At 35.9% G+C, this 17,528-nt stretch overlaps 3 protein-coding genes across 4 annotated transcripts in view; all 3 read right to left on the bottom strand.

Moving 5' to 3' along the window:
• Window positions 1-2,372: 2,372 nt before the first annotated feature.
• LOC149623142 (tubulin alpha-4 chain-like) lies at window positions 2,373-3,814 on the bottom strand. Its single transcript, XM_089852432.1, has 3 exons — window positions 3,556-3,814; window positions 2,956-3,474; window positions 2,373-2,869 (listed from the first exon to the last, which is right to left on the bottom strand). The coding sequence occupies exons 1-3, from the start codon at window positions 3,622-3,624 to the stop codon at window positions 2,726-2,728; spliced, it is 732 nt and encodes a 243-aa protein (XP_089708558.1). The 5' UTR covers window positions 3,625-3,814; the 3' UTR covers window positions 2,373-2,725.
• LOC149623141 (tubulin alpha-2 chain-like) lies at window positions 3,624-4,902 on the bottom strand. The gene is made up of 3 exons (XM_089853271.1): window positions 4,878-4,902; window positions 3,954-4,028; window positions 3,624-3,910 (listed from the first exon to the last, which is right to left on the bottom strand). Exons 1-3 carry the CDS (start codon window positions 4,900-4,902, stop codon window positions 3,624-3,626), a joined length of 387 nt encoding a protein of 128 aa, XP_089709397.1.
• Window positions 4,903-6,612: 1,710 nt separating this feature from the next.
• Window positions 6,613-17,528, bottom strand: part of LOC149623140 (uncharacterized) — a 72,048-nt gene continuing 61,132 nt past the window's right edge. The window contains exons 3-6 of one of the 2 annotated variants that reach the window (XM_089852434.1): window positions 16,559-16,728; window positions 12,680-12,865; window positions 12,516-12,618; window positions 6,613-10,198 (exon numbers count right to left, since the gene is read on the bottom strand). In XM_089852434.1, coding sequence (XP_089708560.1) covers window positions 10,197-10,198; window positions 12,516-12,618; window positions 12,680-12,865; window positions 16,559-16,728 — 461 coding nt within the window. In that variant the 3' untranslated portion in view covers window positions 6,613-10,196. Of the gene's footprint in view, window positions 10,536-12,515; window positions 12,619-12,679; window positions 12,866-16,558; window positions 16,729-17,528 lie in introns of both variants that reach the window. The other variant, XM_089852433.1, reaches the window with a different exon arrangement.

The following is a 17,528-nucleotide window of genomic DNA, read 5'->3' as shown; positions in this document are numbered from 1 at the left end:
ACCTAAATAATTTGAAATGTTCATTTTCTCGCGCTTGGAATTTTAAATACTCATTTTCGCGCGCGTTTTGGTCCAGCTATCAATGCCGTCTCGCGGTAAAAATAGGCAGAAAATAAGAAGTCGCGTTTCTAAAGGTCTCCCCCTTCGAGACTACCGTGCACAGGCCTTGATTAACGTAGGCAACGGTCAAATAGGGGTTACAACTGGGCCTGGGACCCGATTCTCTAAGCTTCGAAATAAAAATTTCGATTTCGAATCGATAACGATTTCGAACTAGCTGGTAACGATCGAATCCGTAAATACGACAATTTTTCTTATTTCCGGCCCTGATTATTTTCCTATGTTAAAGCGCGTGTCGTGGATTTTTCGGCTTCTTCGCTGGAATATGGAAAAACCAAAGGCCTCAGCTTTCAACATGACAGTAACCTAGTTTCATTGGCACTAATTCTGAAAATATTGGTTCAAATCTCTAATGAGATGTGCCAAATAATCTTTTTATAATTATTATTTTTTTTTTGTGCAAAGTTTCAAAATTTTCTCTTTCATAGTTTTCTTGTAAAAAATGTTAAAATGGAAAGTGGCCATAGTTAAAGGGCTTAGTCTTCAAAAAAAATGTGTTCAAAAATATCGCCTAGTAGCAAAAAATAAATATTTATTAATAGTAAAAAATATTTATTTTTTGGTCATAGCCAATTTTCCAAACTTCCTGTCCATAAATTGAGACCACACTTGCCCCGATTTGCCAACTGCGAACGCGGTCCCCTGGGGTGTAACAACAGAGAGACAGACATACACACACAGACAGACAGATACGTCCTCTCCGTGACAAACGTCACTCGGAGAGGTAAAACATGTTGGAAAAACCAAAATATTACCTCTCCGAGTTAAGAGTAGGACTACTAATAAAATTTCAGGTGCGTCCCGGTTTTTCCCCGAACCACAAGAATTCTTCTTTGCCGTGAATACAAAATAAAACAAGGGCCATTTTTAAGAATAGCCCCTGCTCTTCCAAACTTAATAAATCATATACCAAATGAAAGCTTACGCCTTCCTCTATTCATTGCACACCATTATAGTGAGCGCAAACAATAATTAACATTAAAAAACTAATTATATAGATAGCAGTGGCAAAGGCTTTGCCGGGACTCGCTGTGATGATACACGCAGCGGCGCCGCACTTAACCAAACCAAACCTAACCTAAAATAACGTGTAAATTATGTAAAAATAAAATAATTTACGCGGAACGAATTTTGTTAAAATTAGTAAAAAATTTACCTTAAATCATAAAATTTAGATTAGGTTTGGTTTGGTTAGGTTTGGTTAGGTTAGGTTAGGTTAGGTTTGGTTAGGTTAGGTTAGGTTAGGTTTGGTTAGGTTAGGTTAGGTTTGGTTAGTTTAGGTTAGGTTAGGTTAGGTTTGGTTAGGTTAGGTTTGGTTAGGTTAGGTTAGGTTAGGTTTGGTTAGGTTTGGTTAGGTTTGGTTAGGTTTGGTTAGGTTAGGTTAGGTTAGGTTTGGTTAGGTTAGGTTAGGTTTGGTTAGGTTAGGTTAGGTTTGGTTAGGTTACGTTAGGTTAGATGCGTTTTGTATTTTTAAAAATGCGATTCTTTGATCACTGAAACTTCAAATGTTTGAAGCTATATTTATATGCATTTTTTGTAACGGACGCGCGTGTATCATCACAGCGAGTCCAGGCAAAGCCTTTGGCACTGCTATATATATAATTAGTTTTTTAATGTTAATTATTGTTTGCGCTCACTATAATGGTGTGCAACGAATAGAGGAAGGCGTAAGCTTTCATTTGGTATATGATTTATTAAGTTTGGAAGAGCAGGGGCTATTCTTAAATTTTGCCAAAACAAGATACAAATCTACAAAAGGGACTAAGGTTATCGACCAAAAATAAGAAAAGTATAAACATAAGTAAATATAACACAAGTCAAAATTACACATAAGTAAATTACGCTATTCAAATTTTTGTATTTCGCGCGTAATTAATCTTAATCTTACAGGATATTTAACAACTCTTAATGCGTCTCTCCAGCGTAGCGTAGCGTAGCGTAGCGTAGCGTAGCGTAAAATAATAGGAAAAATTACACTCTCTCTTTTGGTTTTGGCATAGTTTTTCTCCCCGCAGATTTTCTTAGCGGTTTAAAGGAGACTACGGCGTCTAATTACCGCGGCGCTGTTAAGAGGTTGCCATTGGTTGGTTGGTGGGCCAGATTTTTCTATATATATAATGAAGATCTAACATTAAACGTATCGACTCTTCCTTTCGAGAGAGAGGAACGACGTCTTAATATAATTTTAGTTGTCTCAGAATAATAGGTTATCGTCTCTTAATGAGAACGACAGAATGAGGGAAAGAAATTAAAACGTCTTAATTGCGCTACGCAACATCGGAAAAAAGTATTTAGTGGTTTACGAAAATATTTTGCATTTATTATTAAAGAAATTTAAGAGAAAAACATTAATTATTTATTTCATTGTTTCAAGGTATAGGCTGCAGTATATTATGGGTCATAATTTTGACTGGACTATAAAGAGTTTCCCCGACTGAGCTAATCTAATTGAAATTACTGTATAAGAATCGTCTAAGCCACTAAACCACTATACCGAGATTAAATTATCGTAATTAATTTTAAAATAATGATTAAATTAAAATAAGGAAATTAATATACAAAATCATTAAATATATACAGTAAATAAAATCATTAAATAAAATCATTAAATAAACAAATCGAACTTGTGGTTCAGGTTGCGGAAGGCCTCTACGATTGATGTAGTGTTGGCAAGCATGCACGCTGCTCGTAATGATCTAGCCGAAATGCCACCTGGTACGACGCTAGGGCCCCGAGAGTTGATACCAATCTAGGATTTCAAAAAGGTTGGAATCAATTAAGCCTACAACATCGCCAGCTTCCACCGAAGACTAATGGATTTTAGCAAGTTATTACCTTGAAGCCGGTTCGACACCAATCAACGAAATGAATTGTTCGATTTTTCCTAATTTCGCATATGGCTGCGTTGATATCCTTCGGTACCACATCACCACGGTAAAGCAAACAGCAAGCCATGTACTTGCCGTGTCTAGGGTCGCGTTTCACCATCTGGTTATTTGGATCGAAGCAAGACCTGGTGATATCAATGACGCTCAGGTAGGCCCTCTCGACGGATATGATTGGCGCGTAGGTGACCAATGGAAAATGGATACGAGGATATGGCACCAAGTTCGTCGCCAACTGCGATAAGTCCACATTGAGGGAACTTTCGAATCGCAGGGAAGCCGTGATTGAGGAGACTACTTGGGCGATTATTTGGTTCAAGTTGCGGTAGTCCGGTCTTTCGATGCCCAATTGCTTCGAGCAGATGTCGAAGATGACCTCATTGTCAAAGATGAAAGTACAACTTGAGTGCTCCAAAGTTGTGCGCGTTGTTAAGACAGCTTTGTACGGCCCGACAATCGCCGTGGACACCTGAAAAGAATCAGTTCCATCAGGTTAAGCCCCAGATAAAAATAACTTAAAGTGACGGAGTACATATTACTAATAAATCACCTTAGGCGATAGGTAGATTCCAAACTCCAATTTGCTAAGCTTTCCGTACTCGACGGACAATTTCTCCATCAAGAGCGAGGCAAACCCATGCAGATCCGGTCCCTCCACCAAAAACTCCTTTGGATGAGAAAGCCTTGAAGGCCTTCACACTGATCCGCCAGTTTTCTACATCGGTCCATGACGACATCAATATACTCCTTGCCAACGGTGTTATAGCCCCTGGCGTAATTGTTTGAGGCGTCCTCTTTCCCAGTAATCATTTGATCAGGATGATACAACCGGCCCTTTCCTGACTTAATCAATGACAGTTGGCTCCAAATCAACGAAGATGGAACGAGGGGCATATTGGGACGACCTAATTTCGTTGAAAAAGCTCGTTGAAGCGCCCCTTGTCATGCCCTCGGCGCTGACCATAGTGCCATCGGGGTTGATACCGTGTTCGAGGCGGTACAATTCCCAACAGTGTTTCCAATCTGGACTCCGGCTTGACCAACGTGGACACTGATTCACTCCCTCATTATGTAACTACGTCGATTGATTAACTAATAACTGGCTCGTCGAAGTCCTTAGAAATGAATGTGCCTTACGTGACTGGTCTACTAGCTTTTATATTAGGACTTTCATATTTTTTGCAAAGATAACCGTATTTTATTTTATTTTTTTTATATTCATACATATATATATTTAAATCTAAAGAAACGTATATTAATTTTTTAGACCTTCACGTGATTAATATATGAATTAAATCAATTAAGCCAGATTTTTTTAGGCTTGTATATTTTAATCATACATTCTAAAAGGGCACCCTACACGCTCAATAATTTGCAAATTTCAAACATAACTCCTTTCAAATGGGACTTAATAGAGATTGCCCTGTGCGCCCCGTCCGCTTAAGTATGTATATACTATTTAAGTGCCTTGGATGGATCTGATGCTTTGATTTGATTAATTGTAGTATTTGAGGTATTTATTTCTCCTTCAAAAAATAAGCCTTTAATATTTAGACAAATTGCGAATTTATGAAAATTTCGGCTTCTCGTGGTTGGTGTTCTCAATTTCCGGACCGCATTTACAGTTCCCGGAAATTTGGAATACAATTCCTCTTACACTGGCTATTACTCCATTGTCTGTCTAACACCAACGGATTCTGGTCTTTTGCCCATCCCACATGGACACCAGTCTGTACTTACTAGCTTCTAAACACCACCATCATCCGGCCTTTTGTCCATCCCACATGGACACCAGTCTGTACTTACTAGCTTCTAAACACCACCATCTTCTGGTCTCTTGTCCATCCCACATGGACACCAGTCTGTACTTACTGACTTCATCTGGTCTCTTCTCCATCCCACATGTACACCAGTCTGTACTTACTAGCTTCTAAACACCACCATCTTCTGGTCTCTTGTCCATCCCATATGGACACCAGTCTGTACCTACTAGCTTCTAAACACCACCATCATCCGGCCTTTTGTCCATCCCACATGGACACCAGTCTGAACTTACTGACTTCTAAACACCACCATCTTCTGGTCTCTTGTCCATCCCACATCGACACCAGTCTGTACCTACTGTCTTCTAAACACCACCATCTTTTTTGGAAAATTTCCCATGTTATTTCTATGGAGATTTTCCAGTTTTTCGTCAAAATGTGTGATTAAATTTATGGAAATGAAAACCACCCTCAGCAACTTTATTTTTTTATAAAATTAATTATTAGATCCGGATCTTTTAGAAATTTTAACCACACATTAAGGGCCAGGATTTTAGTTCAGTGCAATTTTTTCAAAGCACCAAAACTTAAAACGAAAAACGTTACAGCCAATCAAAAACCTTCCTTATGCATTAGAGGCACTTTTAAGTCATATCTAAGAGACCTACAGCTCTCCTAGGATTGGAAAGTACAAAAAAATGCAAAGAATCATTTTATAACAAAGAAATATTTATCCTCTACAAAGCTTAATTACAGAGTTATTACGTTCAACATTAAAAGCGCGAAAAAATGCGTGCAAAAAACAATGTATTCCCATAAATTTTAATTAAACTCCAACAATTATATATATATATGTATATCTTAAAATTTTCTAGCCATTCCAGGAATTAATTAAGCCTACATTTATAACAACACCGATAAATATTATTTTCATTTGGAAGAACGCTTAAAAATGTTTTAAAATTTTAACAAACCATTAACACAAATACAAAGCTTTGAATATATGTTATTAACACAAATATTAACGCTCCCCCATTTCGTATAAACATATAACAAAACTCAATTGTAATTAAAATTAAGAGCAAAATTAAGCTACCGGCAAATATTTTGAAATATTTCAAAAACATTTTATTAAGATTTAAGTATTATAAAATCATTATTTGTTTTTTTTTTTGATTGCAATTAATAACTTTTCCCTATGTATTATTTAAATTTCTAATTCATTAACAAGTAGAGAATTTCGTATATTAATTAATAAAAATTCGCTACTCTTTGTTAGTTTTCTTAAATAGGTAACAGTATGTCTTTTATTTAACGACGATTAGTGTTATATTTAATTTTAATTAGAATTTAGAGGGTATTTACGCCATTTTTATTCAATTTTCATCTCCTATTTTATTAATTCATGTGAAAACGCAATTATAAATTATTGTAGATATTTTTAGACTAAGTCATCACGTACCTGTACCGTTAGCGCGTGAATTGATTTGTTTTTAATTTCTTTTTTTTTTTAGAGATAAGTTCTGTTTGATATAGGCCCCTAAAGCCGCCGATTAGCGAGCGCGTTGATTCTTAATCTTAATTAATGAAATAATTTAAATTAAATAGCTTGGAAAACGTAGTGTGCGAAACCTAATTAGGGTATGACGTCAGCGTTCAGAATATTAGCCTTTTGAAATTTCCTAATGACGAATGGAGCCGCGCTGTTTTAAGCAACCATTCCAGTTCAATTTTAGATCAAAGTTAATTAAAAATGTATTAATAGTCCCACTGTAACCTTTATAATAATTTACATATTTTGTTAATTATTTTATACCCCATTTTCATTACGTAACAATTAGAAATTCCTTAATTTAATGGGATTAATGAATTAAAGTATATAAATAATTAGTTATACCATAAACCCGTATCATTTAATTAATGTCTTAGTTGGTGTTTCGGATTAATCCGCGGACGCTACGCATTCGCAATTTCGCAGTGAGCACAAATTGAAAGGAGAGTCAAAGATAGTGGGGGAAGGTAACTATAACCACGGAGCTGTGGGACAGCCAACATGGCTCTCACGCGCACCTACCTCGGCGCACAGCCGAGGATTAAGACGTCACGTGATCCGTTGAGAAGGAAATTCAAAAAGGGTAAACACGAAAATACGGTTAGAGCGCGGAGCTGTAACACCTCGGCCTGGTCGAAACGTAAGCAAACTTCTCTGATTTCCACCTCTCTGTTCCGCCGATTGCGCATGTGTGGCACACTCTTAGAGAGACTCTCCGACTCTCCTTTTTATTTGTGATCTCTGGTATTCGCTATTTGGCGAGGTAAAAATCTCAAAATGCGAGAAAATACAAAATTGCGAAATCTGAAAGAAATCGCGAAATAATAATTTCCGAAGGGATGTCCACAGCTCATTTATAGATAGGTTCCTTTACAATGCATAGAGGTGTTGTGGCTAGCCCCTATGCCACAGGCTAACCATTAACGTTAACCTCAGTAACTTTTGATGGAAAGGAGAAACCGTGTAATGGTCCTGGTAAAACCGCTGAAATGCTTTTTAACAAGTGGGGAGAGAGAACTTGCAAACTGTACTCAGAAGAATAAATGGCTAAATCTTTGGAAAAATCTAGAACTTTAAAAAAAAATCGAAATCTGGGAAAAAACTTGGGAAATTTTGAAAAAAAAAATCATGTAACCTTGAACAAAAAAATCATGAAATCTTGAAAAAAAATTCATGGAATCTTTAAAAAAAATCATGAAATCTTTAAAAAAAATCATGAAATCTTGAAAAAAAATTCATGGAATCTTTAAAAAAATCATGAAATCTTGAGAAAAAAAATCATGAAATCTTGAAAAACAAAAAAAAAAAAATCATGGAATCTTTAAAAAAAATCATGAAATTTTGAAGTCTGGAAAAATTGGAAAATCTTTGCGAAAAGCGCTAAATTTATAAATTTTATTTTCAGGAATATGGAATCCCTCGCCAAAGTCTCGGTACTTGGCAAAAAGCGAATATGTAGCGTCGCCCAATACGAAGATTTCAATAACCATAAAACCGAAAAAAAATCCAAATAAAAGGCCGTCTATAAATTCAATCTCGGGGTCTGTCTGTCTGTCTGTCCATCATTTTAGTTTATATTTATTAATTTACTTGCTAATTAATTTTAATTTTTCTTTTTTAAATTTGACATAGATAGGTGTACAATTAAGGCTTATTGCCCCGTTTTCTATATAAAGGCTAGGCACTGTGGTTATTAAAACGAGTGATTCTTTTGTTGTTGTTTTTTTTTTAAATATAATGAAAAATTGAAAAATTGGTAAAGTGTAGTTTAAGTGCGTGGTAGAGCTGGGAGAGAAAATGTCTTAAAGTACGAGAGAAAATGTTTTTTGTATAACATGTTGGAAAGGTATTTTTTTTTTTTTCAAATATTTAGGTGTGTATATATATATATATTTTATGGGATATTTTAGGTTATGTATATATATATATATTTTATGGGATATTTTAGGTTATGTATATATATATATTACGGGATCATATTTTCGATAATGTATATATACGCATATATGTTACGGGATATTTTCGATAATGTATATTTAGAAAAAGGTTAATTCTTAATTAGATTTAATTAGTTAATACCCTCTCTTATTAGAAGGTAGGGGAAATTTTATTGATTAATTTTTAAACCACCCCTCGTGTACTTAGTACTGAAAAACCTAATTTTTAATCAGGCCTAATTAAATTAATTAGTTTGAATTTGAAATACAATGCCTATTTAACTTTTTTTTTAATTTACAGGTAAAATCCCGCGGTACTTGTACCCATATATCCTCGATGGATATTAGCGTATAAATCAACAATTTAGTTAAATTGCTTCATTTTAATATACTATTAAATTTTAAACGTTAATCGAAATAAAAGTTTTCAAAGGGACACTACCTGCTCAATTGTTCTACGCAATAAAATCCCTATCATAATGGTCTAAATTAAACGATGCTACTATCCTTTTAAGTAAACCTTTCAAAGGGACACTACCTGCTCAATTTTTCTACACAAAAAATCCCTTACAATAGTCTAAATTAAACGATGCTACTACCCCGTTTAAGTATACGTGTTCAAAGGGACACCATCAGATGATTGTTCTTAATACCTTATTGACGTCATAAAATGTATATTAATTATTGCGTATTTTATTTTTAATGAAGTATAGGCATCTTTTTTGCGCGTGACGTCATTTATCTCACATACGCGATTGGCTATATTATTTCCGCCCGTGAAAAAACAAAAAAAACATTTGAGTGAAATTGACCATAGTCAGTCTAGACTAATTTTCCAACGTCTAGACTGGCAGCTTCGATCTGTTTCTAATATTTTACTACCATTATTATTTGCATAAGTAACATTATAGCAAAAAGTATGACAATTCTTATTACAATAATTTCCTAGAATTCAGGTTTTTTTTTTACCTTGAAAGGGTTTGATTGTTACTATTTTAGGATAAATTTTGATGGGGGGGGGGAATGATTTAACAAGTGGGGTTGGCGGAATTAATTTTATTTGTAAACACACCTCCGTTAACGTATTTTTTCTTAGTGCATTTCATACTTATTGTTAATAAGTTACTTATGTTTTTAGGCTTAAGTTCCCAAAGGATTTTACCGCGACAAAAGATAAATCGTTAAACTGATATTTTATTTACCCTGTTAGACGAAAAAAAAATCCCAATAATAAAAACGTAAATGCCAGAGACAATGATATGTATTTCGTTATCCCATTTTTTACTTAAATTAGGCTTAAGAAATATTTTCAGCGAAAATTTCTAAAACTGACGTGAAAGAGCACAAAAAAGCAACACATATTTGTAGTGGAACCATTTCTCTAAATTTTTGTCTTCAATATTAAAGAAGTTACACGCGTTTTATTTTTTTTTTTAATTAAGACTGACGTCATAATGGGTACTAATTTTCATTGGATGAAGCTCGTTAGGGCCGTATATGAACGACGCACGCGCGGAACGTCTCTAATATTAAACCCTATTGCTATAACTATTTACAAAACGCGATTTAAATGAAATTACAATTAATTATTTACGTTAATTATCAATTAATCAATATATTTATATGTATATATATATTAATTTACGAAAAGGCATCTGTGGCCGAGTGCATCACGTGACTACGTTTTTACTGGTGACCCAGGCCTTTGATAATACTAGATATCATTTTTATTCTATTTACTTATAATAGAGTTTCGTTATTTTTGTACCAATTATAATTTTAGGCCTAATGATTTAAACGACGGGTTGGAAAATGAGTAAATACTAATTAGTACGGAAATGTTAGTAGAGTATTGCGGTCGTCAATTAGGTTAGGTCCATTTGGATTCTTTAGATTCTTTGTTTCGGAGATGAAAAACGTAATAGAGTGGTTAAGATGGTTCTGAAAGACACAAAGATATCAGTAAATTTGGTTTAAAACTAATCTAATGGTAATTAAAACCTGAGGTATACTCCCATTGGATAGAATCCCGTTGGACCGAATTCAGATTTGTACAATTGAAGCCAAATTTAAAACAATTTTTAGCCCAAAGGGCGATTTTGTGCTGAATGGCAATATTTATATGGAAGAGCTTTCGACTGAAAGGGATGGGTTTACACATATAAAATCATAGCGTTTTTCTCGAGTTGATGAGCTCGAGTAGCGCAATGGATAGAGTGTGTTGCATGATCGAGGATGTTCAACAGCATCGGGCACCGTCAGTACTTGGGAGGGAGATCTATTAGGTTAGGTTAGGTTAGGTTTGACAATTTCCATCACTAAAATAATTATCTATATCTATATAAATCAAAGTCCTGACAGACAGACTGACTGACTGATAATCAACGCCCAGCCCAAACCGCTTGTCCTAAAAGGCTGAAAATTTGCAGGAACGTTACTCATAAGTAGTAGACGCGTACCAAGAAAAATTTTCCAATCCGCCACCATATTAAAAAATGGCGCCCAGAAATGTAAAAAATCTTCTATATACAACAAAGTCCGCGCGTTTCAACCGATTTCACAAATATTTAGTTCACTGGTTACCTTTAACCTATAGACGGGCTGAATGGTCTTTTGGGTTCGATTTGTTGCCATATTTTTAAATGGCGGACAAAATCATAAAAACCCTTCTTTATGGAATAATGTCCGCGTGAAAAGTAATAAAAAATGTCGCGACGGGCTGACGGGCAACACTGAGTGCCTTCGTTGCTAGGGTGCTACAAAAATATTAGTCATCAGTAAAATCTACCCATTCTTTATATCATTTTGATGGAAGTTCTTATTACACGCAAGTGCCGCCGAGGGTAACAGCTAGTTTAATAGTTAAAACACACGAATAGATACTTAACTTGAAAAACAACAATTTGAAGAAGAAAAAAAACGGAAATGAAAGGAAAACTCATGATTGGAAAACCGCCAAAATTGCGGTATGCGGTCCAATGGGATTCGATCGAACAAGACAAACGATCCAATGGGATTCGACCCAATGGTACACAATCATAACAGAAGGGGATAATAGAAGAAGCATGACACTGTATCCTCTTATACTTTAGTTATGTAGCATGATTCTTCCCAGGCTCAAGCACCTTTTTGTTTTCTTTCCCGCTCATCAAACTTCAGATGGGCATCGCACCGTGCTAGGGTGAATTCTATAACTGTTTGGTACTAAATCCCCAGCAATCAGCGCCTTGGCAAATAAAAGATGAGGGAACTATTTATCGCGCGCGTGTTTGATTTGGTGTAGTAACATTGCTCCAAATGTAAAATGATGTCGGGAAGAATCATGCTACAATTACCCAGCTTTGTGGTGGTACACTTCTCTCGAATAGAAGTATTATATACTTCCACTGATAATCAATGCTAATAAGCCCAAACCTAATAGAGCTATCTCAGTTGTGACGTCATTGCCTAGGTAAAACGTCACAGGCTTAGCTTTGGCAGTGGGCGGCCATGTTTGGTTCCGCACTGGTTCTATGGGCAAATACTATGGGTGACGTCACACTAAGGCTTATGAGATAGCTCTATAGGTTTACCTCGGAAGCTGAACACTAGTTTAGCAGGGAAGTTAATTTACTTTTAAGCAGTAGGTGCGTTTAAAGGAAGTTTTATACAGTTCGTACAACTCTAAAATCAAGTGATTCTTTTTTATCGATTCTTCTTCATATTATAAGACCAATCTGCACAGTGAAACATTCAGGAAATATCTCCGAATGATTTTAAAGTTCAAATTATGTTCAGGTTTTATGGATAATTTGAAAAAAAGGACTCCCAACCAATCGCGTAACGCACTGCCTCCTTGTTAACAAAATTCTCGTGGCACGCTCTACATCTCGCTTCGCGAGAAACTTTTATCAAATCTCGCGCTAAACTTCATTCGACACGGAGCATGCGTGCCACGAGAATTTTGTTAACAAGAAGGCAGTGCGTTACGTGATTGGTCGGAGGGGCTTACTTCAAATTATCCATAAAGTCTGAACCTAATTTGAATTTTAAAATCATTTGGAGGTATTTCCTGGATGTTTAACTAAGCAGATTGGTCTTATAATTAGTAGAAGAATCGATAAAAAATCACTTGATTTTCCACTTCCCCCTCCCTTTCTGGTAAACCTTTGTGGAGTAAATAACATTCCCTCCGCTTCCATCATTTAAAATGGCGGACAGAACCACCCCCCCCCCCAAAATAAAAGTGGTGACGAACTGCAAAATAAAATTTACTTACATTTCTTTTTACTCTGATAACCTCGAAATGTCGCTTGTATTTTAGTGGCAGCTTTTTCCAATTCTGGATCCGTTAAATCCACATCCAGTTCCTCCTCTTCAACCTAAAGAATTACCGGAAATAACATCGTACCCAATATTGGATTGAAATCTATACAATCTTACCCTCGTCTTGGCTGTGGCTGAGGCATTTTCGACAACGGGTTTTACTTCTTTGCGGACTTTGTGTCCTCGGAAAGATGCTTGAATTTTAGTGGCGGCTTTCGATAAGTCAGGATCTGTTAAATCAATGTCCAGCTCCTCTTCCGGAGGTTGGGAAGGCCTCGACTGACCACCACTTCTTGAACTGGCCTACGTCATTTACAAATACCGAGATTAAGGTATCTGCGCGGCTAATGACGTACATTTATACCCCCATCAGGGATAAGGGTAACGTGACTAGGGAGAGGTTTCGGGGTTCGTAGGTCGGCGACCCTTGACCTTTGAACTGAATTTAGGAAGAGTGGGCGCTATAGCCACCGTTTACCTAACTGAAAAACGTTTCGATTTTGTTTGCCCATGGGCTTTATTCTGAAGTTAGACAATAGAGAAGCAATTTTTCCCCCGACTAGAGTGTTTTTAGTCAGCTTAAGGAAATGCATTGATTTCATTTATTCCCCTACCGCCGCTAAATTTAATAGTGATATCTTTGAAATTAATTTCAATGGTCTTGATATTAATTAGGGTACAAATAATTTCACACCTTTCAGGAATATTACCCGTTTAAAATTTATTTGGACGCCTTTTTCAAAATATTGCTGTTAACACTTATTTTTTACCAATAATTTGACGAATTTTCCAAAATATTGCTGTTTACAATGATTATTTATTTCCCCGATAATTTGGTGCTTTCTCAAAATGCAATTTCTATCTTGATGCTAAAAATTACTGGTTTCAATAGGTGTATAAAATTACATAGCTATACTTCCGTCGCGAGTCCTTCAAGTTGTTGCAAGATTGAGTGTAGAATGCGTTATTCACTCGACTTGCAAAAACAATGGTTGTAAATACATGATTTAAAATTTCAAATAAAAAAAATCCTAGCCCGCCGCTAGGATTTTTTTCACTATTTTCTATGGGGTGACTCCCATAATCCCCCTGGACATAATCCCCCCAAAAATTTCCCCCCGTCCAAATGGGCATAAGACAAAATCCCCCCAAACTGGAGACAAAATCCCTCCCAAATTGGAGACAAAATCCCCCGCTTACGGAACGAAATCCCCACCTTGGAGACGAACCCTTCAGGGGTCATTCCTATTTTAGAGGTCGTTTTCCACAGTGAAAATTTTTTTAGTAGGATAGTAGTATTCCCCCTACGAGGAAAAGCGGAACCAATGATGGAGAAAATAGTATGAATTGCCGACTAACCATAAATTTTCGCCTTTTCCAAAATATTGCTGACTAACCATAAATTTCCGCCTTTTCCAAAATATCGCTGACTAACCATAAATTTCCGCCTTTTCCAAAATATCGCTGACTAACTATAAATTTCCGCCTTTTCCAAAATATCGCTGACTAACCATAAATTTCCGTCTTTTCCAAAATATCGCCGACTAAGCCCAAATTTCAGCCTTTTCCAAAATATCGCTGACTAACCATAAATTTCCCCCTTTTCCAAAATACTGCTGATAACCATAAATTTCCGCCTTTTCCAAAATATTTCTGACTAACCATAAATTTCTGCCTTTTCCAAAATATTGCTGACTAACCATAAATTTCTGCCTTTTCCAAAATATCGCTGACTAACCATAAATTTCCGCCTTTTCCAAAATATCGCTGACTAACCATAAATTTCCGCCTTTTACAAAATATCGCTGACTAACCATAAATTTCCTCCTTTTCCAAAATATCGCTGACTAACCATAAATTTCCGCCTTTTCCAAAATACTGCTGATAACCATAAATTTCCGCCTTTTCCAAAATATTTCTGACTAACCATAAATTTCTGCCTTTTCCAAAATATCGCTGACTAACCATAAATTTCCGCCTTTTCCAAAATACTGCTCATAACCATAAATTTCCGCCTTTTCCAAAATATTGCCGACTAACCATAAATTGCCGCCTTTTCCAAAATATTTTTGACTAACCACAAATTTCCGCCTTTTCCAAAATATCGCTGACTAACCATAAATTTCCCCCTTTTCCAGAATATTGCTGACTAACCATAAATTTCCCCCTTTTCCAGAATATTGCTGACTAACCATAAATTTCCGCCTTTTCCAAAATATCGCTGACTAACCCTAAATTTCCGCCTTTTCCAAAATATCGCTGACTAACCATAAATTTCCGCCTTTTCCAAAATATTGCTGACTAACCATAAAATGCCGCCTTTCCCAAAATATTGGAATTTTGGAAATCAGTTAAAACAAAATCAGTAGTTTACTTCTTTTGGTTTAGGAACATTGTTTGCAATACCTTTCACTCTTGTGAATTATACTTTTGCATTATTATTGAAGATAATCTTTGGATTTGGGCTTCCGTTTACCTTTACTTCTAAATGCCTATTATCTGGGGGATTTTCAATAAAATGATCCTTTCGGTAGGATTTTGTTGAACAGTTTTCCTTTTGGGGGATTTTGTCCTGGACGTTTTCTCTGGGGGGATTTTGTACAAACACGTCTAAAATCGGGGGGAAAAAGTCTTGGCAAATCCAAAATAGGGGGATTTTGTCCGGGGGGATTATGTCCAGGGGGATTATGTACGAGACCCATTTTCTATGAACTCAACATAGTCTAATTACTCAGAAACCAGTGTTAGTTCGTTGGGTCACGTGAAGTGTAATCTTACCGTTCTTGTCACGCTCCTACATTGTGCGTCCCTTTAAACAGAGCTAGATTTCTGAAAAACGAACCCCTTGCCTGTGTATCCCTTGATTTTTGATTCGACAAAGAAATCACCCGGTTTTAACACTTATAAATCAACGCTTTGAGATTAGAGTGACCTTCATCATAACCCACTCGATCACGCGCATCACGACACAAGCTGCGCAGCTTCCGGGAGCGCGGATCGAGTGAGCTATGCCTTCATATATGCAGATCCTTAAAAATACCAAACGTTCATAGATGAAACCAAACAAAGGTATAATTCGATCACGCCAAGTAAAATGAGAAGCAAACAACCCTCCTCTCATCCTCTACACGAACCAACCAATCATAGAAGAGGTATTTTTGGAGGTCAAATGTTTATAGAAAATAGCACACTATGGTGACGATACAAATGTAAATTCAGGCTCAGACCACCTAACCCATGGACAGGCAACTGAATAAGGAGCTAGGTTTGCTTAGAGCAACGCCTGACACTAGCGCTGTGGCGGCGGATGTTGGAAGTTTTTCACCAAACCCTAGTAATATTCGCGCCATTTTGTTTCTTGAGGAGTAGAGGTCTCAAGTCATCGATATGTCTAGAAAATCTGACTAAATTATAAAATTGAGTTGAATTTAATTATTTATTTCAGCCTTTCTATCATTAAAGATTCACAAAAGGTCTATCAAGTTAGTTTTTGTAAATATCACTCTGATATTGTTTATGAAGTCTGTTTGACATCAAGCCTTGGCTAAAAAATATCCCGAACTATTACAGACGAATTTTTCTTTACGGTACATTTGACCATAGAAAGTAAATTTATTTTCTATGATTTGACGATAAATTGCGGTCGGTGGACGCGTGAGGGCGCGGGTTTAACATGGCTTTGCCTGTCCTTGGGTTAGGTGGTCTGAGATTCTTGGTACTAGCGCTAGCATCTGCAACTTTAGAGGCCTATTCACGAATGTTCCAAGCAGTGGGGGTCGTTACTATTCTGAGAGGTTAAGGCCGGGGTTTCTCATATTACACGGCACGAGCAATCTTCAATGAAGTACACTTTTTGTTTATATCTATGAACTTTTGGAAATACCCAGTTTTCCTTTCCTCTTTATTGTTTAAGGTCTACGAGCTAAACTAAAACAAATTCTAGGGCAGGTTTCTGTTTGCAATCGTTATCTAGATAAATATACGAGCGAGGCTTACGTTTGAAGCTTCTTGGCCTTTCATTTTCGTATCTAATTCCTTTCTCGCTTTAAATCCTCTAAAATTGGCTTGTATTTTCAAGGCGGCAGTTTCTTCGTCGTATTTAAGCTCGCTATCGTCCGTGACACACTCTGGACCTTTCCTCGTTACGTTCTGACCACCGTGATGAGCTGAAAAGGTTACACAAAAGAAAAGAAACGAGAAATTGGAAAACAAAACCCATCATTAATCAAAGTCAAGATTAAACAAAATTCAGAAAAAAAGAGAAAATTTAATTGCTTTTTTTTCTATATTGTTAAATTAAAAATTATTTTTACGTAGTTGCATAAATAAGAAAATAAAGTTCATTTTTCAAGCTCAAGTTTATCTATACAGGCCCCCCACAGAGATCCTATAATACCTATAAAATCCTACAATTTTTAAAGTGTTCTATAAAATCCTACAATTTTTAAAGTGTTCTATAAAATCCTACAATTTTTAAAGTGTTCTATAAAATCCTACTCTTTTTAAAGTGTTCTATAAAATCCTACTCTTTTTAAAGTGTCCTATAAAATCCTACTCTTTTTAAAGTGTTCTATAAAATCCTACTCTTTTTAAAGTGTCCTATAAAATCCTACTCTTTTTAAAGTGTCCTATAAAATCCTACTCTTTTTAAAGTGTCCTATAAAATCCTACTCTTTTTAAAGTGTCCTATAAAATCCTACTCTTTTTAAAGTGTCCTATAAAATCCTACAATTTTTAAAGTGTCGTATAAAATCCTACAATTTTTAAAGTGTCCTATAAAATCCTACAATTTTTAAAGTGTCCTATAAAATCCTACAATTTTTAAAGTGTCAAATAAAATCCTACAATTTTTAAAGTGTCCTATAAAATCCTACAATTTTTAAAGTGTCCTATTGTAACGGAAAAGAAAGCCTAAACCGTTGCACTATAAAATCCTACAATTTTTAAAGTGTCCTATAAAATCCTA

This window comes from Phalangium opilio, unplaced genomic scaffold (assembly GCF_054372755.1).
Source record: "Phalangium opilio isolate 3A_F unplaced genomic scaffold, DU_Popi_V2 ptg000113l_1, whole genome shotgun sequence".
In the NCBI taxonomy this organism is placed as follows: Eukaryota; Metazoa; Arthropoda; class Arachnida; order Opiliones; family Phalangiidae; genus Phalangium; species Phalangium opilio.
The sequence above is the reverse complement of the archived record's forward strand: the minus strand, read 5'-3'. Positions and strand labels throughout refer to the sequence as shown.